Genomic DNA, 27,379 nt, shown 5'->3' with positions numbered 1-27,379 from the left:
AAGACACTAAGATAATAGAGTCTGCAGCACTGTCAAGTCCACCACTACACCATGTCCTTAAGGATGGTATATGCATCTTTTAAACATGTCCAAGGATGGTAACTTCATCCAAACTTTAAGTGCATATCTGATGACCCTATGGTTGAGTATTTTGGTACAATCCACTAACTGTATTTACTTGACACCCTCTGACTACAGCAAAGTAAACATCTAAAGCCCATCAAGCCTATACTTTGATGACTGAATCTACAGTCAAATCTCATGCAAGAACTGCAGCATTCCAGGATTGGTTTTACCAATACCTAAGCAGAAGCCAAGTACACCTACTCAGCCCCAATTCCTAAATGCTACTTCCTAGGCCCCAATACACACTCACAAGGATTACATTAGCCCATGGAACTGCCAGAAAGCCATGCTAATTTAATAACAGCAAAGGCACATGTCCTTGATTTCAGTTTGAACCTTCACTGCATTAACTCTGGGTACTCTCAGTCAGGTTGTGCTGTCTGAAGTAAAGCCAGGTCAAAAAACGACAAACCCCCATTCTGTTAATACTTGCTTGGCATCACCCTTCCTCCTCCTTCTCCTCTACCCCTGACTGAAATTATTTCCTTGTTAACTCTGCCAAATAACTGCATGAACAATCAATCCCTAATCCAGTTCTGATATTATCTTTGAACGCTTTTTTTTTCTTCAAACAGACTTTTTTGAACCAGACTGTCTGGACTGACTGACCTGCATCTCTGTTAAAGAACAACTGCACAGGTGGCTGGTTACACTGGGACACCAGAAGACAAGTTTTGCTGGGAAGATGACATTGCAATAAGATCAGAGTGATAAACACTTTACTTGGGCCAGCTCCACCCAGAACCACAGTGTAGATTTTCTGCATTTTTCCCCTTTATTACAAAAAGCCACAGGAAACATCCAAAGAGAAACTAGCACCTAAACAATTCTACTTCATTTTATTCACTTAAAGCAGTTGAGGTGAGCAGTCTTGTCTTCAAACTACCTTTAAAATAAAATGTATGGGTTTTCTTTTGGAGCAGGTGAAAAATAAGTATATATTGTTGTTTATACTACTGCTTGCATCAAACTGTCAAGAACACATTTGTCTTCAGCAAAAATGCAATGAAGATTTATGAGTACAGGAGAGCATATGGGACACTTAAACAGCATCTCTAACAATGTCCTTTTCTGAAGCAACCAGGGACAGCAATCTTTGACAGGAATGACAGCTCTCAATCAGTGTTAATTCAACTTTAGGAAAATGTGCATCCACAAGAAAATTTGGAATTTGAAGACCACGACAACCAATGCATTGAAAGGGGGAAAAAACCGACACAACTGGAGGAGAAATGAAAATTATCATTTCAGATAAACTGAATGAAGAAAGTAAGAACTAAAAACTGCCAGCTCTAAAAGCTTCAAAAAGAGCAAGTTCATCTTATCTCCTGTGAGATGCAGGATTCTTCTCCTCTGAATCCTGCTATTTGCAATTAGTGGACAAGGGGTTACCTAACTAAATCAATATGTCACTGCAAATGGGCTGAACACATCTGCCAGATACACCACAGAAATGTATTCAAAATTTCCAATCACATCCTTAATGCTAGCACCTCCTATTTGTTCTCGTCTCTACAAGACAGTCCTTCTGGATCACTGTTTTTCCAAGTGAACAAGCATATACTGAGCTCCTCAGGGCAAATGTTTTCTGTGCCACCAACATGCTCACTCATTTAACTTGGCATGCATTCTGTCATTAAGTGAGAAGCCTTAATGTTTGTTTGACGCCATGCTGAATGAACTGTGTGCCATTGTTCTTTAACAAGTGACCTTATAATAAAAAGGGTGTTTTCTTCAATACATTGGCACTGCCACCACTCTCATATTCAAACAGCATTCTATCATCAGTAATCTCTTACCTATCAGTAATCTCTTACCCTGCAAGAAGGGATAGAAATAGATTCTCTGGACACCCTGGGCCAGGAGGCTTAACTGTCTCATGCAGAACTTGACTGTAACAGCAATTTTCAAAAATCACAGTCTGGGTCTGAGACTTCCAGATATGATGCTTTAGAAACAGACACATAACCAAGCTCTGGACTTCGTGATTCTTACAAACACTTGAAATACTCATCCCTTAAAACTCTGCACTACATTCCTACAATATACAGAGGTTATCTTCTTTCTAATAATAAACTATCTTCACTCATGTAAGAAGCTTTTTGCCAGGGCTCTTCAGCCATGGTAGTAAGTTATTCCTGCTAATACAGGTTTTCCACGGAAAAACAAGCTTTTATCAGAGCCAAAGCTACTGCTCTACTTAGGCATGCAGCTCCTGCTCTTACCCACTGTACATGGAAACCAATACTGTCATACACAAAAGGACAGTGCCAATAGCCAATCTTGTAAATGGCTGTGGACAATATATCCTTGTATTAATAAGCAGTAAAACCTTGAGCAGGATCTTTGGTTTTCTGAAGTGCTCTTTGTTTATTGCATCTTGTGCCCCCTAAGCACATCTGCACAGAAGTGCTCTCAGTGATTTGGGCAGCAAGTCACAAATTTGCAATGAGGATCTACAGAAAAGTGAGAAGTCTTCTTCCTGACATCACAGGAGTTAGTTTTTAACTTTACTGTCATCTCCCTGTATGAATAATATAAAGAGTTAATATGTTTTTGCTGTTCAACAACAATGTGTTCTGTTGTTTGTCGCTTCTCCTGTGAACCGACCTTGGCTATATCCTTATATTGTTCTTTTCCCAAGGAAAAAGAGGTGCACACACAAGAACTGTTCACATAAACTACAGTGGTCTTTGTACCATGAAAAATATGTTTTATCTTGTAAAACACCTCTGATGTCCAGCACAACTTCCATGGTAGCTTGAAGAAAACAGCATTAATCAGCAAGTGTAGAATATGCACGGACACACACACACACACACACTTTGCTTTCCTAACAGTTCTTGTCAGAACCTGCCTGAAACACTATAGAAAAATGTCTGGCATCACCTAACACTCCCAGAGTTACTCCTCAGGTAGCAGAAAGCACCCCTTTTCCATCATATTAATTTAGAGGGGCTGTGGGTCCAATATCCACCACCATTGCCAAGTGTGGTTGCTTTGTTGGCTGTGACACTTGCTCCAAGATTCCCAGAAAAATGCATTTTTGTATCTCCTCTATCAGTCCTTGCTGTTGAGTAACTGATATTTTTAAAGGAAAATAAAGAATGGCTTGACAATTTTTGCTCCTCCTGCCTCTTAGAAGGCATTTCTATGATGTTTCCCCAGCTATACAAGCCCAAGACAGCCCAACTGAGCACAGAGCCTTATGAAACCAAAAGAGTTGATTCAACAGTGGGTATTTTACTCTTTAGTAGTGTTAAAAGTAGCGTATTTCTCACTGTATTCTTTATTCATATGTTTACCATTTTATCATCAGAGGCTGATTCACTGATCTTTGTTTCCATTTTATCCCACATAAAAAACCTTTTTGAAAGCTGATTTTATTTCAGTGATAATTATGGAGAACATATACACAGAATGAGAACAAAAAACCCCAAACTCTTTTCAGGTGATTAGGATGCAGGAGGCAGGTCCTACAGGCCAATACAAAATGATGCAAAAAATGGACAGTAAAAGGACTGGGAAGAGTAAGGCTGGGAAAAGTTAGACCTTCTGACACCTCCAGTACAAAACTGTGAGTGCTGGGGTACTAAAGAGGGGAAGTATCACAGAAAGTAGCTCATGCCCTCCACAAACAGCATCTCTTATTGCACTGCTGGAGAAAAACCACTGACCTAGACAGACCATCGATGGCATTCATTCATGTTCTTATGGTCTAGTCCATTAATTTACTTGCTGAAATACTGTCCACTCTTCCTGTGAGGAATTCCTCTGTGCTAATGATGATGTTATCACTTTTTCACACATGCTGTGCACATTTTTTTTTTTTTTGCAGTTCTTTAAAATGTTTAGCAAAACTGTGCTTACCACAAACACTGCCGACCCACATGTCACAGTTTTACAAACTCTGTCCCTGAGCCCTGTACTTTCCTGCCTCAGGTCTCCTGTCCTTCATGGCCATAATACCAGAGCAGCTGTGCACCCTCCTCAAGAATACCTCATTTTCAACTGCATGACCTTTTCTGCTCAGCCAAGTCTAACTTTTACCAGAAGTCAATTCTGGGTCTTTCAAGAACTTTAAAAGCATTGTGCTACATTCAAACTGTGGGCTCTTCTGTTAAAGATCTGAGTATCAATTCCTCAGTAACACAGCTCTTCAGCCTTACAGCAACTACAAAGCTTTTAAGAATTTTATTTTTGTTCTTGCTATTTAGAAACACACTATTCATGTATTGATTTTTAGATGGAATGAAGAACTACTCGTATTTCTGTAAACACCACAACAGCCTCTCTGCCCCAGTTAAATGAAAACTATGAAAAATATTAAGGACCACAGCATTAGCTATCCTAAGAAATAAAAACTACCTTCTGTTTCCTTCAGGTCACACTCCTTCACAGCAGATATGCAAAAAATGCTTTCTACCCTTACCCTGACATTTCTTTAACTTCCTCAGAGCTTTGATAATTTGACATGGCTATAAAACACTACTTTCCTATTCAAAATAAACTCCTGACTCATAATTTTTCAGTACTACATGATGTCTAGTGATCACTCAGCTCCAAAAAGTTCAATAGTGGTCTGATCTTTCAGCATAATTAAACTAATCAGCACCAGCAGGTTTCATCCAGTTCAGCTGTTCTGTGCATGTCCAGAACCCAGTGAGTAAAGAGAAAATTCCTTGGCAGAGAATAAACATTATTTACTGTCATAAGTGTGTGCTCATTCTTTATGTGTTACAAATATGTAGCAAACTGACAGGAAGACTTTTCAGAAGTTTTATTTATCACAAACCACCAATAAAGGCACACTTACTAAAGTAAATAACTGATACCAGGTCTGATTCCAAAATCCAAACTTTCTATAAATGAGAAGACTGAAAAATTATTTTTCTAAGTGTTATGTTGTGTTTGACAAAAGGATGGACAATTGAATCAAGCACCCACCAGTTTTACAAGACCTAAACCCGTTATTTTAGCATAAAAGTGACGTTCATAGCAAGAGAGTTCTGCTTATTGAAACATTAGATGGATTTCAAAAACCATTAAGAAAATGATTTAGGGATGTGGCTGTGGAAGAAAATGAAATCACTCAGCATCCTGTTCTTCCACTGTGCAGGAATAGATACTATTAAGTGCTTGAAAGAGGGCCTTTCTAAATACACAGATTTTTGTATTTCAGAAGTACAATCCAAATGAATCAATTTTTTTAAATAATACAAAAATGTCTTGTAATGTAGATGTATGATGTAACAGAAAGACATATGACATTCAGTTACCACCTGAACTCCCATCTTTTCTCATACAGAACTGCCCACACTGCAGTCTCCTCTACCTTTTGACAAACTCATCTGGAATTTTCAAATCAGAGTTCACCAAGTAGCCACAGTATCAGCTTCAGCAAGAAAAAAGTTCCTACATTGTGTAGATGCACACATAACCATGGCAGAACATTTCTGTGAGATGAAGTCTTTATTTTTGCTAAGGATAACTCCTTGTCCCACATGTTTATTTTGGGCATAAATACACGTAATGATTTAACACACACACACACACGCACATCAGCTACATGGCTTAGTAATTCAAATTACCTCCAAGTTTTTCATTCCTTCTTGAATCAAAAGTGAAATCTCCAATCCTTTTGCTGAACAGTGAAATCCTAATTTGTTTGTAAGCAGACATTGTCCTATCTATAGTGTATCAGTAGTTTAAGGCAATCTAGAAGATTTGTCCTTATCACCATTTGGAATAGGATTGTTACACTCTCTGACTGACAGCAGAATTAAAGTATTTCTAGCTACTGTAAAGTGTTAGAAATGTTAATGATTTTCAGAAGTCTTAAAACTAATCATCAATCTGAGACAGATATAACAGGTTGCAATAATGCTTACCAAGTCAGGGAAATACCTATAAACAATAATAATAAAAATTCCCACTCTGGCACTAAAAACAGCAGTAGTATATACACAAAGAAAGACCAAAAAGAAAAGGAGAAAACTACAGAATATAACTTCACTTGCATACATAAATACTCTTACAAAATATTTCTTTGCCTTCTTTCACACAAAAGAAAAGCAAGTGAGAAAATAACTTCCAACAGATATGAACAGCCCCAAACAAATAGAATCTCTTTCTGGAACTTTTACAAATTCCACCTTAACCAAAGTGGGGGAAATTTCCAGACCACATAGAACAGGGGGGAACATCACTGGACTTCCATACAACTATCCTGCTTTACATCATCTGAAAATAGATTGAAAGTAATCTGATAAACAAAACAGAGAAGCCCATTCAGAGAAGGGATGATTTAAACCTGACTGTAATTTTGTATCTACGGTTTCCAGCTTTCAAAATACTACAAGAACAACTACAAATAAACCTCAATATGCTCAAATGTTACAGAAATTAGGATAAAGACTACACCTCACAATGCTCATATGCTCTGGAAAAAGACAGAATTCCACTAATTGAAAACTTTATTTTTCAGAGCACTATATTCACACCACCTGTTTTCCACATTTCAATGAGAAAATACAAGGAGCCCAGTACAAAACTATGACCTACTTTTACCACATAAACGGAGAAGTGCAAAAACTAAAAGGAAACGAGTTAAGAAAAACAAGAAAAGCAGTAAAGGAGGCAAGAGAACAAGAAGGTAATGACACCATATTTTCAGTATTATTTTACCTTCTTTCCCATGTTAGATAAAGAGTTGCATCTTCAAACTTTATTAATACCAAGTAAATAAACACCCTAAATTATTAAAGCAGTTACATTATATTCATACACAAATTAGTTTTGTTACAGTAGTGATCTCTGCAGCCTTGACACAAATGTGTGGAGAATTGCATGCATAACTATTCTTATAAAAATTCTAAAAATGAACATAAATAGTAAAAAAATAAAAAAAAAAATAAATAAAAAGGTGGGGGTGAGGCAAAGGCTTAGGCTGGGGATACATAGTTACTATAGTGAGAACAGACCCTTAACCTTCCCTGGAAAACCAAGGTTATATAAAAACAGGAATTCACCAATTAGCAGTGACTCCAGACTTCACACATTTTATCCTGTACACACACCACCAAGCTGAGTAAATATGCAGCCTGTACGATGCAAGATACTCACCCTTCCGTTCAAAGGAATGTGATGACAGGTACAAAATAAAGAACAACAATAGCTTTGGCACAGATTAGCTCCCACTGCTGGTCACCATCAACAAGACTAATTGGCTACTGAGATGTAACAATCAAGACATTCAAGGACAGAGGAAGAAAAGGTCAATAAAAAACTGCGCAATTTAGACAAGTGTGTGTGCTAAACTCACAGCTTCTGCATGTTGGTCTTGGAGACACAAATGCAACCAACGCTTCCTCTTCCTCCAATACCTCCCACTCCTTTTATTTGTTTGTTTGTTTGTTTTTAACAAGACAGTGGGGTTTATTAAAAAAAAAAATACTAAAACTGAATGCACATGCAAATACTACATGACCACAGCAAACATTAGGATCTTACTGCAATGATCATATTCACCTTTTCTGAAATTAGAGTTTAAAAGTTGCCAATGAAGTATTGTACACCCCTATTATTTTTCTTTAGGTTTTAACTGGTCTTTCATTCTGCAATAGCCAGATGCCCTGTAATATCTTGGGAAGGTACAGCAAGAAAAAAGTCCTGTAAGGTTTCAGTTTTCAAGTGTTACCAGGCAACTGTTTGTATTTCTTTATTTATTTTTCATTTAAACCTCAGCACAGCAAAACTACCATGATTCAGCAGAAGGGAAGCTAAAAGGCATCCAAGCCACAGGCCTGCACGATGTACCAGGCTCAACAGAGTATGTTGACATTTAACACAGATCTCACTACTGTTTACTTTCTTACAACACACTTAGGATCATATTTTGAATACACACAGAAAGAATTACTCTTTAATGAATAAAAATATCTCTTAAAATGCACACATGCATATCGACTAAACTCAGTTAAACTGGAAAAAAAAACGCAACAAACTCCTCAGGAATCCCACCTCTCACAGAAAGCACAAAATAACAACGTCATTGTTAAGCTAAAAGGTCCTGGAATTCTTTCTACACACTTTCCCTGACATCCTCACACAATAAAATGCAGGGGTCAGTGGTACTGAAACAAGGAACGGCAGTTCCACTCTTGTGCACATACGAAAGCAAGTGACCCAAGCTATTATTCCAGTCTGAGGCACTTTTTGTTCCTAATATCCAGATGCAGCAGCTTCTTTTTTCCCCTTTCTCTTTTTTTTATTTTTAAGAAATGACTGTGGACACCTCCTTAACATTTTCCTTTTCTTCAGTATTTTCACTTCATAAAGCTGCAGTCAATGTGTTTTGTGTGTAGTGAGAAGGGAATGGCACATTCAGTGGTGGTCTCAGCCACAGCCTACATTGGTGGCTCAAGTAGTCTCAGGATTAGGTCTTTGTGTGTGATGAAAGGATATGAAAAGTCAGTTATTTAAACTCAGTCAAGCTGTTGATTTTGGGGAGGAAAAAGGTTTTGCAATTCAGTTTTCCTCAATAAATCACTGCCCTTTTTCAAGGGCAGCTGCAGATAGTTCACATGTTCACAGTGCTCTCCAGAAACAAAACAGATCATGATTTTTTTACCCCTCCCCTCAATCTAACATAGGGTAAGAAATCAAAATGAAGGGGCCATCACATTAATTACTCAAATTCACTTGAAATTAAAGCAGAAAAACAACTCTGTTAACAAGTTATAAGATCACTGAAAAATTACAAGGGCAAGAAACTACAGAGAAAACCATCCCTTTAAAATTTACCAGAATAACTTACAAAACTGTCCTGGGGTGACTTTATGATACTGGTATCCCCAATCGTCTGGTTTATGTTATATATTAAGTTCTGCACCTTTAAGACTGGCTTTGAGAGCAAGAGAGGGGGAAGAAGAAGCGCGCAGTTTGTGTTAAGGAAAAACATCACTCCCACACATCCCGCTCCTGGACTGTGGTGTCTGCAGCACGGACAGACAGCGGGACAGAGCTTCTCTCTGGCTTTTAGTTAGTTTTAGCTAGCTGAGGCAGAGGAGTTCCCTGGACCTTTGTTTGGTTTTTTTTCCCAATTTTCTTGGATCTGTGCAAGCCTGCTCTGGACTGAACACCCAGCCAAACCCCGGGAGCTCACGCCTGTGGCCCACCGGGGCCTGGGCCTCGGCACTTTCCAGCGCCGGAGGGACTGATAAGAACCTGAGCGAGCCGAGCTACACCACATGAAAAGGACTTTTTTTTTTTCTTTTCCCGGACCAGTTAGTGGGGAGGGGCATTTCCCTGGGGAAATCCCCATTTGGAGTTTTCCTTCCTAATTTGCCCTAAACTAAGACAAAAACCAAAAGGAAGTCTGAAATATATTTCACCGTCCTATGTACTCAATCAGTTTACAGACATAATTTCCAAACAGCAGTTTATCAGTTTGGGTACTCATCTGGCAAAGTCTGAGATAAGAGTTTAAAGATGTTAAGCCTCTGCAAATCTATCTTGAGTCAAAATTTGATTCAGTCTTTGTTGAGCTCTCAAAAATAAAGCATCCAAAATACTGGCCACATAGGAGTATCTGAGCACACGTGCATAAACCACTATTAAATATTTTGGATTATTAATTCCTAATACTCCCCCATTAATTTTAATTCCTAATTTCTAATACTCCCTCAAAATCTTATTTCTTGGCTGGCCTTTTCCCCAATTAGTGCACTGAGTTTTTTTAGTGCTGCATGGAGCTAAACATTGCCCAGGGAAGCTGTGGATGCCCCATTCTTGGAGTGTTCAAGGACAGGTTGGATGAGGCTTTGAGCAGCCTGGTGTAGTAAAAGGTGTCCTGTCCCTGGCAGAGGGTTTGGAACTAGATGGTCTTTGAGGTCCTTTCCAAGCCAAAGCATCCTGTGAGCCTATGATTTTAAAGTACAGACGCCACACCTACCAGTGAAGTCCACATCGACAGAACCTTATACTCCCACAGAGGTTAAGGCAGGACATTTATATCTAAATAAAGCAAACCCCTCATAGAAAGTTTTAAAGGACTATAATGGCCTTCACACATGTTGTCCTCTACTGAGGAGACTGTAACTTAACTGGAGAACAGCGGCCAAAACCATGTAATTCCAGTTAAGAAAGAGATGCAGACTGAGGTTAAGGAAGCTAACAATAATTAAAAATATATAAGCTCACCAAAAAAAAAAAAGCCAAAACCCCACCATCTTCACCAAACAAGTTCATTCAGCTTTTCGACTATCTTAATCAACCTACAGCATTGATCACTACCTGATTTTACAAACAAATTTAATGGCATATTTGGTAGAAATAGTAAGTATCACAGTGAACATTAAATTGCTTTCTATTTTACATTTTTAGGAGAACTAGTATGTAACCTTATGGTCAGCCAGAATTCATTACAGAAGATAAGACCCAGGCTTAGACTGAAGATTTTAAAGTTTGGTTTTTTTTCACTTAAATGAGCTTTGAACTGGACTCTAAACATACCATTAAAGATATCTTAGCTGTAACAACTAACTTAACCTTTGGTTTCTTCTCAATTTTTCTACTTCACATCTACCCACGGGGTTCTGTTCCAACCATGTAGTCAAACATAGCCATAAACATGTACCCATAAAAGAGACTTATTTTTAATTCATAAACCTTGTGGATACAGCAGTAATTTTCACAAAACACAGTCAGCTGCACTAACATGAGATGTCTCACATGCTGTTAAAATTCTTAAGAAGAAAAAATTACTGCCTTCTAATGAGGACTGCTTCTCTTGCCCTCAGTCTCTCAAGACAGGTGTCTTATATTTTGGTGCACTTCAAACCAAAGAATTAAAAGATAGCAGAAAACTTTAAAAGCAATGCGAGTTGCTACTTTGGGAGACACTGCAAAGCAATGATTTTGAAAAATCTAATCAGATTTTCAGAAGAATACACAAGGTTCATGATGCATTTTTGTGCTTGCCACATACCTTTCATCTTTGCTTTAACAAGAAAGTGTACAGAGACTATCCACTGTCTTGAAGAGAGTCTTTATTCTCTTTAACTCAATCAAAGATGTAAAAATTAAACTCTCTCTGTTCAAATAATTAATTTTTATCTGGTATAGCTGTCTAGACTATTAATGCTCATTATGTACTGCAGTGTATAAATCTTATTACATACTCCAAAAAGAGTATTACCAATTTTTAGCATTGCTTAAAAATCTGTATTTTGTATAATTATAAAATTCTTGAAAGTAGTAGGTAGCATTTAATTATTTATTTATCGGTATTTAAATTGGCTCATCCTGTAGTTTTTGAGTGTCCAATCACATTGTATTTATTTGTGCTGAAATTCTACACTCACTTGCCAATACAGTAAAAGGGTGTAAAAGGGTGGAATGCTTCACAATGATCCTAGCAATAACTCTGAAAAACAACCACTTCTTCAATGCAAATCCACTCAAGAAAAGCTTCTACACACAAAGTACGACGAAGCAGTTACTGCATTGTTTACTAAGTTTCACTTGATTCCTCCTGACAACCATTTAAACAATGAATGTTGGGAAATGTCTCTCAAAGAATCAACAATAATGGCAGGGATCAGAGCTTTTATATCCAGCTAATACTGTTTTTTAGAAAGGAGAAAATATTTCTTCCTGAAGGGATTATAAGGAGTGTTACAAAAGACACCTGCAAACAAAACAAGTGACAAAAGATCTCTATCATAACTGATAACAGTTATCCTTTGTAAAAATCTCTGCTTCATCAGATGTAAATATATCCTTGCTCTTGAATTTCAAAAGCATCCACTAAGCAAGAAGACTGCCAATCAAGGAGAGCAAATTTTAGAAAACCTGCCAAGAAGAAAGTATTTTTTCTTATGGATAGCAGTGCATTATTAATCAACAGTAAGATCTTAAATTTTCTTTTCTGATGCCAAATAGAGCAGACAAGCTTTGAAACATAGTGTATTTTTAATAATGTACTGGACTTGTAAAATTTACTTTGTTTTTTGGAAAGCAGAAACTTTTCACTTAAAAAACAAACTCCAGAATTTGACAAATAATTCAATAGCCGATTTTAAAAAAACAACATAAATTAATCAAGATGAAGGAAGATGTTTATCAAACGTGGTTTACAGTAGGAGCTTAAAAGAAGGAAATAATCACATCTAGAGAAGCAGCCTTCACTCTTTCATTCCAGACCAGTTCCGTTTCGGAAAGCACACACTGCCTAAAGGATCTATATACTGGTCAATAACTGGGTTTTCCAGTGTGGTGGTAGATGATTCAGTCCTCTGTACCATGTGCCATGCACACAGGGTAGACACTCTCAGCTTTCTTTTGAAGCAGATCAGTGTGCTCTGTCAAAAGTAAGACAGTGCAGTTCTCAAGATAGTTTGCTTCAGGGTCTGCTCCCAAAAGGAAGTATGGACAAGATCATACCAATTGTGGCTCCCTCTGCTTTTGCAGACTTCTGTAACATATTCCCAGCAAATTTTGCATCCTCAGACCACCTTACATGCCTTTAAACCACACTGCAGGGCATGCAAAACACCCACTCAGTTTCTTGCTATAAAACCACCACGCAAGTGGTCTTGCAACACAACTCTCACATTACTATTGTAAATGCACAGAACCAGAGAAAAGGGTTAATGATTTTATCTCAGGACCACAGGACCCAGAGGATGCTCTGGCCATGAGCAGTACACAGTACGAAGACACAGAGTGCAGTTTGCTGTAAAGGGGACACACATTTACATATAAACCCCTCTGGCCCAATGGACAAGCGCACTGTGCAGGACAGGTGGGTTTGACTTTGTGCATGCAAACTATGTGTATGCTAAGAGAAGAGGATAAGGCCTGCAGGACAAACTGAACTTCCAGTCAAAAAAAAAAGGCACACATGATAGTCTCGAGACAGCTGAAATAAAGTAAGATATTCTGTCTAATACGACAGTTAACGAGACTGAAGTAGACTTGGAATCTGTACAAACAGTAAAAAATGAATTTTTTTATAGAAAGACCATATTGCACTTTGAAGAGGAATTTAAATTAATTTAAATTAAATTAAATGGCCATGAATTAAAAATCCTAATATTCACTGTAAGCAACTCCCTAACTCACAAAAAAAAAAACCCAACTGCTGTAATTGATAGGTAAAATACACCACGTTCCCTTCTTCCCCAAAACAATACTTTAAAGTGGCACTGTAAAAATCTGAAAAATAAAACACACACTTTAATTTCAGCTATTTCACTAAACTATAAAAACCACTTTATCTTAATAGGCGTTTTTACTTGTTAGAATAATTTATTTTCCTGTTTTCAAGAGTTCAGCAAGAACAACATGATTAAACTGCTCAACCTGAAATGTCTTTGGTTTATTTTTAAATAAGTCAAAACAGGGTTTAGATCCTGAGTAAGTTATCTTTAAGAGTCAAAGCAAAGCTAGCAATAGCACTTTAAGAAAAATTTCTGACCTCAGCATGACAGGTGTGATCCCCTAAGTGGATCCAGATAATCCACTAAGTCTTTTTTTATCTAGCCTCCACAATTCTGTGTATTCTATGAATCATGTTATTTTCATACAGTACGATCACTCCTTTTCAGATTTATCCTCCTACAATTTTTTATGAGAAAGATTAATAGCAACTGCAACAGAAAAATTACCTTGATGTCATATACAATCCTTTATCATTTCATCATCATCAAAATCTCAATGCTTTGTCCATCTTTCTTTTCTGCAGCAACTTATTTCACTTGTTCCTATTAAGGCTATTATATTCACCCTATTACTACTAATCTTTTCTTTGTAAATAGCCACACCTATTTTAATCCAAAATGGTGTGGTAAGCATTTGATTCTTTGTGGAAGTAGACATGTAATTAGGTTAATCTGCACTATCTTTTCATGTGAGTTGATTGTTTCTTTACTATGGACATATTTCTTATAACAGCAATAAGCTTGCCAGATTGCTTGGAGGCAAATCAGGAGCAATTTACCAAGCATGTAGCTACTATGAGCTGAAATCTTGACATAATAGCAAGCTGTGTATAGCCACTCCTACCTGCCAGTTATTACTCATGTTAGCTTTTTACTGACATGTTAAATTTCAACCGCACCTTTCTTTCATAAACAAGTACTTGCATTCAACTCAGCTACATCTGTGACAAATAGCTGATCTTCAGCAAAGCATACAGGAATCTAAATGCAGAATGCAGTGCAGAAGTCTTTGACAGCAGCAACTGAATTACCTGTACAAAGTCCAAGAACGTCAATGGAAGCAAGTCATCCAAGTGGCCAATATCTTTGGAGAAACGATTTAAGATTCTTCCTATAGAAACAGGGATAAGAAGAAAAACACAAAGGAAGTAAATATAATTCCTGCAAAGATCCATGTTTTACCATTTCAAAAACAATTAAAAGGAAACAGCAGGACTCAAAAAATAGAAAGATAGTTTTGGAAACCCCCATGAAGGGACTCTTCTACAACCACTGCAATATATTTTGAAGAATTTCTTCTACAAATACCTTCTACCAAAATATAAAACCTTTTCTTAAATGGGCTCTGAAGATAATATTTCAACAGAATTTAACAGGTGAAACACACATGCTTTATATGCTTAACATGTGCAGGTAAAGGTTTACAGTTCAGACAACTTAATGCAAGTTTCATCAAGCAACATCAGCCAGAATCTGCTCCTATCCTTGACTGAAACTCACTAGTGCATGCATGTCTCAGATAAATCATAGCTGATCTAACTGATCTTTTTTTAGCATTTCTGTTCTCACCCCTCAACATTACACATGGACTCAAATTGCAGGCATTTCTAAAATAAAATCTGAAACAGATTTGCATTCATGCAGCCCTACATTTATACTTATTCAAAACCTTGACAATACTGATCTTTATTAAAGCTAATAAAATGATTTTTAGTCTGCTGTCAGTGAAGCATTTACATTTCTCTATTTTCCCAGGTTCTACTTGAGTGAAAAAAATCAGTTATATCAAGACTTCTTCAATAATTAAAGTCACAGCACTGCCACCCATAAGTGGATTAGTATCTTTCTCTATTAATCAGTATCTCTACTCACCAGGAAAGAAACGAAACCAGGGTTGGGAATCTGGCCATTTCTAAGGTGTGTGATGCCCATACATGCATTCACATTGCTTTGTTATCTGCATATATCTTGATTCAATTATACTTTTAACTGGTACAAACATATTCACTGCACTGGCAACAAAAGACTTTTTTTATTTCTTTTCAAAAGAGCTCATTAAACTGAAAGCGAGTTTAAAGTTTCCACAGAGTGCGCTGCAGACGTAATTTAGAGATAAGAGACACTGAAGTAACTTCTGTAGCAACCATCATGCTAGTTTTCTGCTCACAGCTTTTTTTCTTTTTCTTTTTTTTTTTTTTTTTTTTTTTTTTTTTTTAAAAGGGAATTTCTGTTCTACACTAAACAATACAGAAAACAACCTCTCCTTAGGTCTGGAACATGACTCTTAAGAGAGATACTGGTGGCAAAGAGCTCGCTCTGCAATACTTCACTACCCAAAGCAGTTACTTCAGGCAGCCAAGAGAAGAATTCATCCTTTTTAGACTTTGCACACAGAGAGGAAGGGTATACAGCAACACAAGACTCAGAACAATCTCTTTCATCTTTTTCTACTGGGATTAGCATGTGGGGATGTTCCCTTTTACTTATATCAGGGTAGATACATCAGAAGGAAGTCCAAGGCAATTTTTTAAAAAACTTTCTTTTTCCCATGATTTTCTTACATAGAGACTGGTCACAGAAGAGTGATCAAGTACATGCTGCTTCCTAATATTCTAAAATATCACATTCTAGGTTATTTTCACTGGCAAAAAGAAAATAATTTAAAGAGGTTAAATGCTTCCTATTGATAGAGCTTTCCTCAGCAGCGTGTCCAGGGAGGGGAGATAAGGGAAACTAGGTGGAATAACAGACTGGGCTCAGGGTATTAGAAATCTGTTCACAGATTTGTCACCTGTCTTCTTGATGCCTTAAGTTTTAGCTTTCATATTTTCCAGATTCTGTACTGCATTAGTATGTAAGTCTGAACTTCATATAGAGTATTAGCAAGTTCTCCTCACAGTTTAGTTAGACAACACAGTCCTTTTCCAGCCCTAGAACCAGGGGCACCATTGCAGCTTCAGGACCCAAAAAGTATAAATAACAGTGAATTGAGGAGAGCAAATCGGGAGGATGGGACTTCATAACCTCAAGCTGTAATTAGACAATTAACCCCAGTATGTAAATGGACCAAAACTTACAAAAGTGTGAAAACTGGTGACCAGGTGTCCATCTTGGTTCTGTCTTGGACAGAGCCATGGCTGGGCTCTTGTACTGCTCTAGGTGTATCCTTTTAAGGCCTTTTAATATATAACCCATTTTATTCCTTCAACTCTGTCCAGCCTCTGTTCTAGGCAGGCTCTCAAGGCATCCTTCTGAGGAACTTCACTTTATCTTACAGAGCAAGGAGCACAGCAAGGAGAGGTGACAGTGCTAAGCCCCTCCATGAAAAGCTGTGAGACCCACCAATGACGAGCTGTACATAAGGGCAAAGGATTATTCCCATAGCAAGCAAACCCCACCTTAACTCAGCCTAAGAATCACCCTTTGCCTTTTAACCCCAAGTAAGTTTTATTTGTAGTGGTTTCAGACTTACATAAGGAATCGTTGCGCAAAGGCCATCCCACGTGACACTGCCAGGAGGCAGCAAGATCACTGGGGCTGGCTATTTTTCCACGGCCACAGCAAGGTCAGCCCAATGCTGGCACCTCCAGCAACCCAGCACTACCTGCACATCAGGAGTGACTGTGGCTCTCCTCCTCTTCCAGTGAAGTGTTCTGAGCAATGTGGTCATGACAGGAAACTTAGCTTGCCCAGGCCCTCTCAAGCAATCCCTGGTTTCACTTCACGTTACCACCAACAGCTCCAGTTCCCAGAGGTGATCACGACACTAATTAATTGCCAAAACTGTATTTTTTTTGCAACTGCCTTATGAAATTGTTAAGTATAACAATGTTTCTACAGCCTCTGTTTTGACAGTTCTGTGAGCTGCCACTAGGGAAGTGGAAATTAATCTGATGTTATCAATAAAACATGAAAACATCTTTTAATCTGCCTAATCCTCTTTAAAATGTAAATACAGTAATTCTGTAAAATGACATTGACTAAAATTTGAGTGAGCAAAAGAAATGGTATATGAAAAAGACAAATCTTGAAAACCGGAACCTTCCACAGTCCACCTAATATAATTAAACAGTGGCAACATGAATCAGTTGTTTCCCAAATAAACATTGAAGTGAATCTCTGATAGCAGAGCTTCACTGATTTTGAATTTTCAAATTACTGAAAAATTAGTCTATTTAGTGTTTGCATATAGAAATTCTGGAAAATGACACCTGAAGTCATTAAGACGACGAAAATCTTTTGCTTATTGCTAAGAGGTCTGTATTTCCCTCCTGTACTATTTATCTGGTGACCATTAATGCTTTTCAACAGCTAAAGGCAAGCAACAAACCCACAAGCCTTAGCCTTATTTTTGTCATTGCTGTTTTTCAATCCTATTACCTCAGAGACAGTAGAAGAGAAAATACAAGTCTGGAGATGTATTTCAGATCCTGTTCACATGGATGCAACTGAACTGGCATTTTATACAGCGCACCCTACACAGAAGGAAGCTACAGTAACCCACTAAAGCAAGTTCCTTCACCATGTAGCAGGGACAGCAATGCACCTCTGAGCAGGAGTGTTATGCTTTGGAAATATCCACAAGATGCCCCACAGTATTGCATATTCAATTACAGTATTGCATTCAAAGCAATTGCTTCATTTATAAGGATATCTACAAGTACAAGAGGTCTATTTCACAAGGTATGAAGAAACAACTGTTTCCACTTACTGGAAGCACAGTAAATCAGTGACTTACTTATGCCTTATTAAGCATGCAAGAGGAAACATTCCAGATTTAAAAGTTAAAGTACCTATTTGAAGTCAGGTCTCAAAATGCTTACAGTTATGACTACAGCTCCTACCAGAATTTGCAAACCTAACTTTTGAGAATGATTCTTCTTTTGAGAATGGAAACTGTTGCACCTGCTATTCAAGAAGGGCAGGAGCTGAACCACTTACCTGCCCTCTCACCCTGAAAATTATGATTTCTCTTCCAAACCTTAAAATTCCTCTCTCCTAAACTAACAGACTATCAACATTACCGTGCCACCATAGTTCATATTTCCAAAAACCCCAAACTCCTAGAGTAAGCATCTCTGAGATACATATACATGCCTAGCGTCCCATCTATAACAATAATTTTTAGATCAGTCCAGTATATCCAATTCACAAAAATTTTTAAGCTTTCTTAATACCTACATCCTTTACTTACCCCAGTGAGGGGCTACAAAAGCAAAAGGAAAATACTACACTTAAAACTTATAAGTCAAATTTCACCAAACCACTAACGAAAAAAAGTCTGTTAAGAAATCAAGGATTAAGTATGCCAGTGTTACAACAGCATCCAAACTGGTGAATAGTATCTGCTAATTCAATCACTCAGGCTTCCACGTGGTGTGTACTGTTAGTAGCAAGCTGCAAAAGGGGACGTGTTCTCTTCAGCAGTCTTATGTTTGTTTTTACATCAAATAACTTAATCAGAACACACACTGTTGTTAGATTTCTTCCGAAGTAATTAAATAACTATTCAATGCCAATTAATCACTGTTAAATAAGGGTCTGTCACCAAAGTGCTATGTACACATTTCAGACTATTTAATGGTCAAATACTTGGCAGTATCAAAGTTAAACAATGATTCATTAAACCTCCTCCCCTACACAATAGTTAGGCTAAACTTGAAGTGAAAGAATCAAAACTCTTTTGTCCTCTGTGAAAAAGACATCAAACCTCAGTATGTGATATTCTTTTCTTCCTTGCTCTGTAAACTGCTTTAATTGCACAAATTGGAATGTGTTCAGGTGCTACAAACCCACTTTGCTTCTGCAGGTGCCTACTGATACTCTGGAATAGATGTTCAAACCTATCATACAAATAATGAAAACACTCAACTGTGCCACACCTTTTTAAAATGTTTATACATACTTTATCATGAAAGAAATATAATCCAAACTGAATCAACACTCAAGATGTAAACACCAGAAAAGGATTTTTTTTTTTTTAAACAAGAAACTAGGATCCTCCACTGGAATAGCCAAATGCCATCCACAGTAATCAGTGTTGTGCAACCTAAATTCCAACGACCATAAGAGCAAGAGTACATTATTTCTAAATGTATTTGGCACTTCTAGTATACTTTGCTGGCCAGGGCATTCACTGAAATACTTCTGTGTAACACAATAGAGTAGGCACACTGATTTTCTATACCTTGCAATGAGCTTACAAAACCTTTATACCCACTTGCTTCATCACACATTGCAGAAATACTTTGTTGCTACTTCTCTACTTCATTGATTCACCTCTTTGGAAAAGTAAAAGGGTTTAAGAAAAGGGCCTTCTACAGATAGAAGGGTTTTGCCACTTGTGTGTGTATGTTTGTGTACAAGTGCACACTCTTGGAATGTTTTTCCCCTCAGAGATCAGGCTAATCCTCAGTGCAGGCAATTTTAATTGCATCACACTTTTTATTTCAATATGCAAATATTATTAATAAATACTGCTTTGCATGGTAACCTAAACTCCTCCATAGCAATTGGCCTAAATATCCCTATCCACGTACTGCATTTACCAGGGGAAAAAATCAAACTCTCTTAAGCTGCTCTGAAACAGTGAAGCCGGAACACCCTCACTGCCCAGCCTCCATGGAGAAAAAGTTACATTCTCTTCCACTCCTTGCTGCAAACTTACAGAAACCTGTCTAAAGGCAACCTGTAGTGTTAAGAATAGATTCAAAAAGGTACTTAATCATTTATGTGTAACTAAAGATAAACAACCAACTAGGATTGCACACTTGCTTGAAGGTATGTCATGCCAAGGAGATGCTCGCCTGGGCTAGGACAGACAACCTTTGGATGGATCCATGTCAGACAACCCCAAAGCACACACTGTGCAGCCACTGACTTAGCTGAGCAAGCAGAAGCCCCTCATGTCCCCCACCCCCGTGGCACCATGGCTGGGTGCCACCGCTGCCTGCAACAGCCATGGCACAGCGTGGGCTTCCTGACCCCAAAGAAAGGAATCGTGCACTCCAACAGTCCCAATTACAGCTTGGAACACCAAAGCCCTTTTAAATGGACACCTGGTAGCAAAATAATGCTCTCAAGTGCATGTATGGCAATAAAGGCACACTCAAAAAGTAGGAATAGAAGGAATAGCTGTACAGAACCAGGTACATTTAAATGCCCATCCAGTGAACTGCATTGAACACACTTCCAGTTCTGTCTGTGGTACAAACTGGCAGCTCCCCACATATCTTGCTGTTAAGCTGTGGCATTCAGCAACTGATAAGCCTTTACCCATGCTCAGTTCACACACACAGAAACACACACACCCCAAAAAAAGAAAAAAAAAAAAAAGTACTGTAACTACAAGCAGCCTGCCGTTTCATCAAAGCAATGACAAAGTGGATTGTCCATATCAAATGTTGGCAGGAAGCAGACATTACATCAACCTTGTAAAATACAACTATGAAATCAACAAAATAATTAAAGATGGATTACTGACTTTGAAAGGAATTGTAAGTTTGTGAAATATTTCTTCAGAAAGAAATCTGGAAATGTATCTCCTGCATAGCTGTCAATTACTGATCTACCCTGGCTTTTCTTCCATATTTCTACAAAGAAATGTCAAAAGGTCTGTTATCTTTTTTAATATATGTTTAGCACCACATGTCCACACAAACTGCCATATACAGCATTGCTGTCTTCCCCACAGGCATCCTATAAATATAAATAAGAAATTCTACCCCATTTTTTTCTTTAGCAGTCTGAAACTGATAGGAATATCTCTTTCTTAGACATTTGCAAATAGGCTCAGTGGTGCTGGGCCGAAATATGCTGAGATCATAATATCCATTTATCTAAACTGCCAGCATGTAATGAATTCAGGTGGGAAGCCTTCTATCCAAATTAATTTACTACTTGAAAAGGACTTTTTACACAAATGCTGTCAAACAAGAAAACAGTTAAGAAACGAGAAGAAAACATGAACACTGTGTTTGATCCTATTTTTAAGTGTAGGATTTAAAGGAAGAAGAATAACTATGATAAAGATAAGAATGGAAAACAGACTTCTTTGGAAATGAATTTTTATTTTCATGGCTGATGGAGACATCTACATTACATAGTATGAATACATTGATTCTAACCATACAGTTGTTTCTGGAGCTTTCTAGTCCATACACACCACTGATTGGAATTATCCTGCTGTGGCAAACCAAAATAGGTTGATGCTCTATATAGCTCTTTTTAACTCTTTGGTAATTTATGTGGTACGGCTCATTTGTCCTTTTTCCTGGGTTTACTCAGAAGAGCATCTGAATGATAACATCTGTTATCACCAGCCAAAGTCTCCTCAAATAAGATACAATGCAGAAATTTTATATGAGGTCTCCATTAAAAACAGAAGCACACAAAGGAAAAACCTCTTGATTGCGTGGAGGAAGGGAGGGAAGTGTAACTTTCTTTCTTTCTGAAACTGTTTTCTTGGCAAATCTCAAAATACCTTCTGCATCCTAACTGCCTTTCCAATTGTGTCTCATAACCCATTAACTAAGCTGGTTACAATTCCAGATGTACCAGCATTTACAAAACAGAATTTGACCTTGGTGCTGTATTATACTGGCTAATAAAGTGATTCCTTTTAAAAATGTATGCTAGAGCTGGGGTAATATATTCATCAGCAATTTTCTAATTATTGATCCCTGCAATCACACCCTGTAATTGATTGTGAAAGGAATATTCAAAATCATTTAGAAGTACAAACTCCTAGCAATACATAAAAATTTTATGCTAGAACCTAAGTAGAAAACTATATCTCTGCTTCATAATTAGAGTAACAATGGAAGCAGGCACCTGCAACCCCCCCAGTCCCTGGAGTACTATCAAACTTCTAATACATAATCCTGTGATGAAGATTGCCAGAATAAAGTTCTAACCATTCTAGAAGTTAAGCTCTGGATATCCTCTCTGTTTCATTTTAAACTCATCCAATGAAGCTGTTCTAAATTATCCTCAGTTCAATGAAAAAAATTCTCTATTTAAACATACTGAAACAAAAAAACTCACAACTTAAAATGATGGCACCAAATCTAATGTACTGCCAAAATACAGCAGAACTCAATTTCTGCTGTATGCTTCAACATAAGCAACATGACTTTTCAGTCCCATTTTTAAGGGACACAGCCCAACTGAACAAAAACAAACAAACAAAAAAAAAGGTTTTTGTATAGACGAGGAGGGTACAGGAGACCTTCAACTGGCTTCCTTACCCTTCCAGAAAGGGGGAAAAAACTTGAAAATGGTAACCATTTGCAACTTCTTATCAACCTGCCTTTAAAAAGATGTCAAGTTATACACTACTGACAAAATTCTCCATTGATTTACACCACCTTCTTTTTCTTTTTCATATATAAAGTTACCTACTTCAACTTCTCACTGCAATGCAAAGCATCTGTACAACAGACCCGAAACATTATCTACAAAACGTAGTCTTATACTGACTTCCTACTAGCAAGATTATTAATTTAATTCTTCACTAAAATATTTAACCACAAAAGCACCCACTTCTGAAAGAGCACTTGTGTCGTCTAGTTCTTTCTGCTACAAATCCAATTTGGGTTGAAATTATGTCCCAAGTGCTTTTTAGCTGGAGGAGAGACTTACAAAAAATTAAACAGAATACTACAAATCAGGAGGGACTGAAATATCTGAAGAGTATTTTGTTACTGGAACACTTACATGAGAGGAGAGAAACAGCTATTAAAGCTATTTTCATATTTGTGAGCTAAATATACATCAATGCAAGAATTAAAAATGTAGATATATGTCACCTTCCTGGTAAGGTTTTTCCAACAACAAAAAGGAATTTTCCTATGCTATTTATACTATCAAGACTTGATTCAGAATAGGCTTGAAATACTGCATTTCAAAAAATATTAGGGTGGATCTCACATAGCTCTTGCAAATCTGCTCATATTTGTTGCTTTGCTTACCATTCTATCTCCTAAAAAAAAATCTCATAATAAGAATCATAATTTCCAATGTTTCAATGTTTTTCTCTTCCTCCCTCCCTTTTTTTTAAACTGGTGTTGAAAACAGAGAGGCTCAATCTTCACTGCATTCTAAAATGACAATGAAGAAACAGAACATTACTGAATATAAAGCATTTGACTCCTGACATCTTAGTTGAAACTGCTATCTGGTTGTAATTCCAAAAACAAATAATATGCCACATTTTACTAGTCTTATATATTCAGATCCCCTTTCATCTTCTTCCTTTTTTTGGAACCATGAAAGACAATTCTATAGGGACTGTTTCTTCTGTTTAGAAGCCTATAGGGGCTGAATTCTATAGGGGCTGTCTTGGGACAGCCAAGACTTCTGGCTTCTACCTAGCCCACCCATGAGGACAGGCCAAACAGCAGAGGCACTTCACAGCTTCATGTGACTCTGTAAACCCTTCTCTTTTGCTTGGCATGTTCCTTCAGTTTGATAATTCATTTTAATTTTGCTTCAGCTTAATTTTCTTTCTCTCTTCTTCTGGGATATGTGACTGTTTGGAAAGGAGGGATTCTCTCTCAAGTTCATTCATTAGATACCCATGTAATGATTCCTGAAATACATTTTCCCTTTTAACTACTCTTACTATAAAAAAGCCACTGGTAAAAAATTTATAAAAAAAAACCACATGGGTTTGGCTATCCAGAATATGCAATGGATGACACTGGATAATTTTCAATGGATTTTTTCCTCCCTCACATGGAATATCATTACTACAGAACTCCAGAGATATTCTGGTACAGCTATCAGAAAGCTCACTTAGTCTGCTGTGCAAATAACCAAAGCATTCTCTTGGAAAATTTGGTCTGTGTTAAAGAAGACCCACACCACACCCTAATGTCCCATGAAAATAAATATTTTGCTTCAATTTGGGACTTTTATAAACCACATGTTGGGGAAAAGTCACATAACATTTGGAAACAACTACATTCACAACTTACGTACCATTCACAAAATAAGATACTGGGAAACCTGTCATCCTTTTTATAAAGGCACAGCCAAGCCCAGGGGCCAGGACTTACAAGAGAGGCAAAGGTGGGGCAGAGATCCACAGGAATGTGTTATTTTCAGCAGTCACAGAGAATACACTGAAGGTGGGCTGCCCACCTCTCCAGCAGGCATGCTAATTCTCTACTACAGGCACTTCTGCTGTAGGTCTCCTTCAGTCCCTGCTCGTGAAGCTTTGGAAATCTCAGTAGAAAGTACGGCACCAGAAGAAGGCAAATGGGCGCATGCCTGAAGGCTACAGCAATCAGCATGGGAGGGACTACAGCTGGAATGAAATCCTTTGGGTTTTTTGAGGGGCCTCATTTAGGGCACGGAATGGATCCTTTCCAGTGGAGCCAGCTCCGGGGTGTATGGAGGGATGACTTCACCTACTCTTCTGTTTTGTGACTGGCACCAAATTCCACTTGCAAATCTTGCCTCACAACCAACCAAAAATCTTCTTCTCAGAAAAGCTGAAGGCAACCACAACCCAAGAGTTTTATTCCAGAAGTGGTGTCCAAGAGAATATACATATAGTCTGATAATGCATTTCCTTGGGCCATTGGCTTCTGGGGAAAAAAATGTCACTATAAAGTAAACTTCTTTACAGCCTAAACTATAATTAACAACATTTAAATGAAATCAAATGAGAAAAAAACCCCAAATGTGACCTCTTCTCTACTGTATATTTTGTTCATTATATTACAGACATTTTAATAATTACATTATTAAATGCTAAGCATCTTGAAATGCGGCCATTGCCTTTGACTCTACTGTACTCCTCTACTGCACAACTATTAGAAAGCTTCATCTCAGAAACAAAAAAGAAAAATATACTAGAAATAAGCAGCTACAAATGAGAAGTAGCTGCTGACCACACTAAAACATTAGTCGTGCATATATCAAAACCCAAGAACCTTTAATGTTTATGTATAAATACACCTTAAATAAATCCCCATAGATTTTTTTGACAGCTGAATGCTAGAGGTCAAATTAAAACCGTATGTTTGCATATACGTTGTTTGAAATTGAAGAGAAAGTCCTATCATTTCCTCTTTTTCATGGCTTTCAAATAATAAGAAACTTACAATGATAAATAAGTTAACAGCAACATTTCTTCACTTCTCTATGAGCACAGAAAAAAATTCACACACATCAAGGAGGAGAAAAATTATTTGACTGAACGAACTGTCATTCAAGCAGAAGTGAATACAATTTATAAACACTTCTGGTTTTGTTCAGTTCAAAGACAGACTTCACTGTGAAGCTCTGATTTACAGCTGTCCAGCAGTATGAACTCCTAAATAAATAAACAGGCTAAAACAGAAGAGTGCTGCTCACAACAAGGGACTCGTTGCCATTTGTTGTCTGCACGTCAGAAACACCCAGAAGAGGAATTACGTATCCGAAGCGGGAGGCAGAGCCTGGCTAGGACACAGGCTGCACCACCACGTAGCCAGCAGTGTGCCCTGCCCTGAAGAGTTTGTGTCAGTCAAGAGAAACCAACACAACTGACTACAGAAGGAATAACGAGCTAGGGGAAGATGGAGCAGTAAGCTGGAACAGAAAGTTGCAGGACAAGATGTGTTTTCAAGTGCAGGAACACAAAGGGGTCACAGAATTAATGAGTTTCCCCACCCATACGTTTAACTGCTGTCAGTGTATTGCGGTTACAACACTACTAGTACATCTCAAGAGATGATTTTAAGATGAAAAAATTGCCAGTTTGTGGATGAACTTCAGTGCACAGTGAGCAGGAAGTTACAAAGATGTAAGCATGAAAGATAAACAAGCAAAATGATGAGGGAGGGAGTTAAAAACACTGGAATGTGCCAACTGCTCCAATTACCAGATGCAGAAATAGTAAAAGCTTTGCATGGGGAGAAGGCTAATGCACAAGCCAAGTCATACTCCTCTCTACAATTCCTGTTAGACTCCCTCACAGTATATTGGGGTTTCAAGATTAAGAAAAGCTCTTCCCTCCATCTGGCCCTGGGGAGCAGCTGCGATGCAGAATTGTCAAGAGACAAACTGGCAGTCACAGCCACAGACTTCACCAAACCTGGGTGTTTGGATATTGAGAGAGCTTTTGTGGACATATTTACTTGAATTTTTGCCCTGCTTGCATGTGTCCTCTCCTTCTCCCTCAGCTTCATTCACTGCATATCCATTCCCCATTTCCTCTTCTCTCTCTTCCTTCAGCACTGGTTCTTCCATTCTCCTTCACCATGGCATGGCACAAGCTCTAGGTACAAATGTCATCCCACACACAACCAGGGCAAAAAGCCCAACACAGCGAGACACAGGCCAGGAAGTGTGGAAGAGTTGGGGACAAAGCAACTGAGAACTGAGAAGGTGAACACAAGGTGATTGCAACACTTAAAACCAGAAAAGTGCCTGAACTGATGTTTTGGAAATGCAGGGTGACAAAAAGAGCCAGACAGGAGAATAACACATGAGCCATAAAGGCAACAGAAAGGGTGTTTTACATTGAAAAACATGGGAAATACAGCAAGCAAGAGATCAGGTTCTGAAACAGTTCCCAAACTAGAACTGTGGAAGTAAAAAAGCCAGCGTCATCTGAAGGAAGGTGGCAAAGTGCATCCAGTACATACTGCATAACCATAGGCACTGGACACATAGAGCCTATTCACAAGGTTATAATCTGACAGCAAGGGAAGACTGATATCTATTGAAACAGATGTCTTTAGAAACAATTCAGAGGATTTTAGTTACTTCTTACAGAAGCATATTTCACTCTGCTAACTACAGTACTGCAGGGGAAACAGAAGGTTGTGTCTCATTAGTCTTTAGAGTACACTCTGATTAGTTTGCTTAATTTCGTTCACTCATGGTCTTAAGACTTCACAAGGCCAATTAAGATTTCAGGTAAAGGAATTATCAGTAAGAGTTTTCTTTCTTCCTTCAAAACGTGCGTGTCATTGGATTTTTAATAGTTCACTTACTTAAGCATTGATTTTGTTTTCCTAACACCCATTTTT

The 27,379-nt window shown here is 37.9% G+C and overlaps 1 protein-coding gene across 1 annotated transcript in view; it reads right to left on the bottom strand.

Annotated features, from left to right (window-relative positions):
- ABCC4 (ATP binding cassette subfamily C member 4 (PEL blood group)) overlaps positions 1–27,379 on the bottom strand; it is a 142,235-nt gene that overhangs the window by 51,154 nt on the left and 63,702 nt on the right. The window contains exon 20 of the mRNA XM_005516443.3: positions 14,384–14,463. Coding sequence (XP_005516500.2) covers positions 14,384–14,463 — 80 coding nt within the window. The remainder of the gene's footprint in view (positions 1–14,383; positions 14,464–27,379) is intronic.

Source organism: Pseudopodoces humilis, chromosome 2 (assembly GCF_049639895.1).
Source record: "Pseudopodoces humilis isolate 2021_Gansu_Grassland_sample_001 chromosome 2, ASM4963989v1, whole genome shotgun sequence".
In the NCBI taxonomy this organism is placed as follows: Eukaryota; Metazoa; Chordata; class Aves; order Passeriformes; family Paridae; genus Pseudopodoces; species Pseudopodoces humilis.
This window is presented reverse-complemented; position numbering and strand designations above follow the sequence as displayed.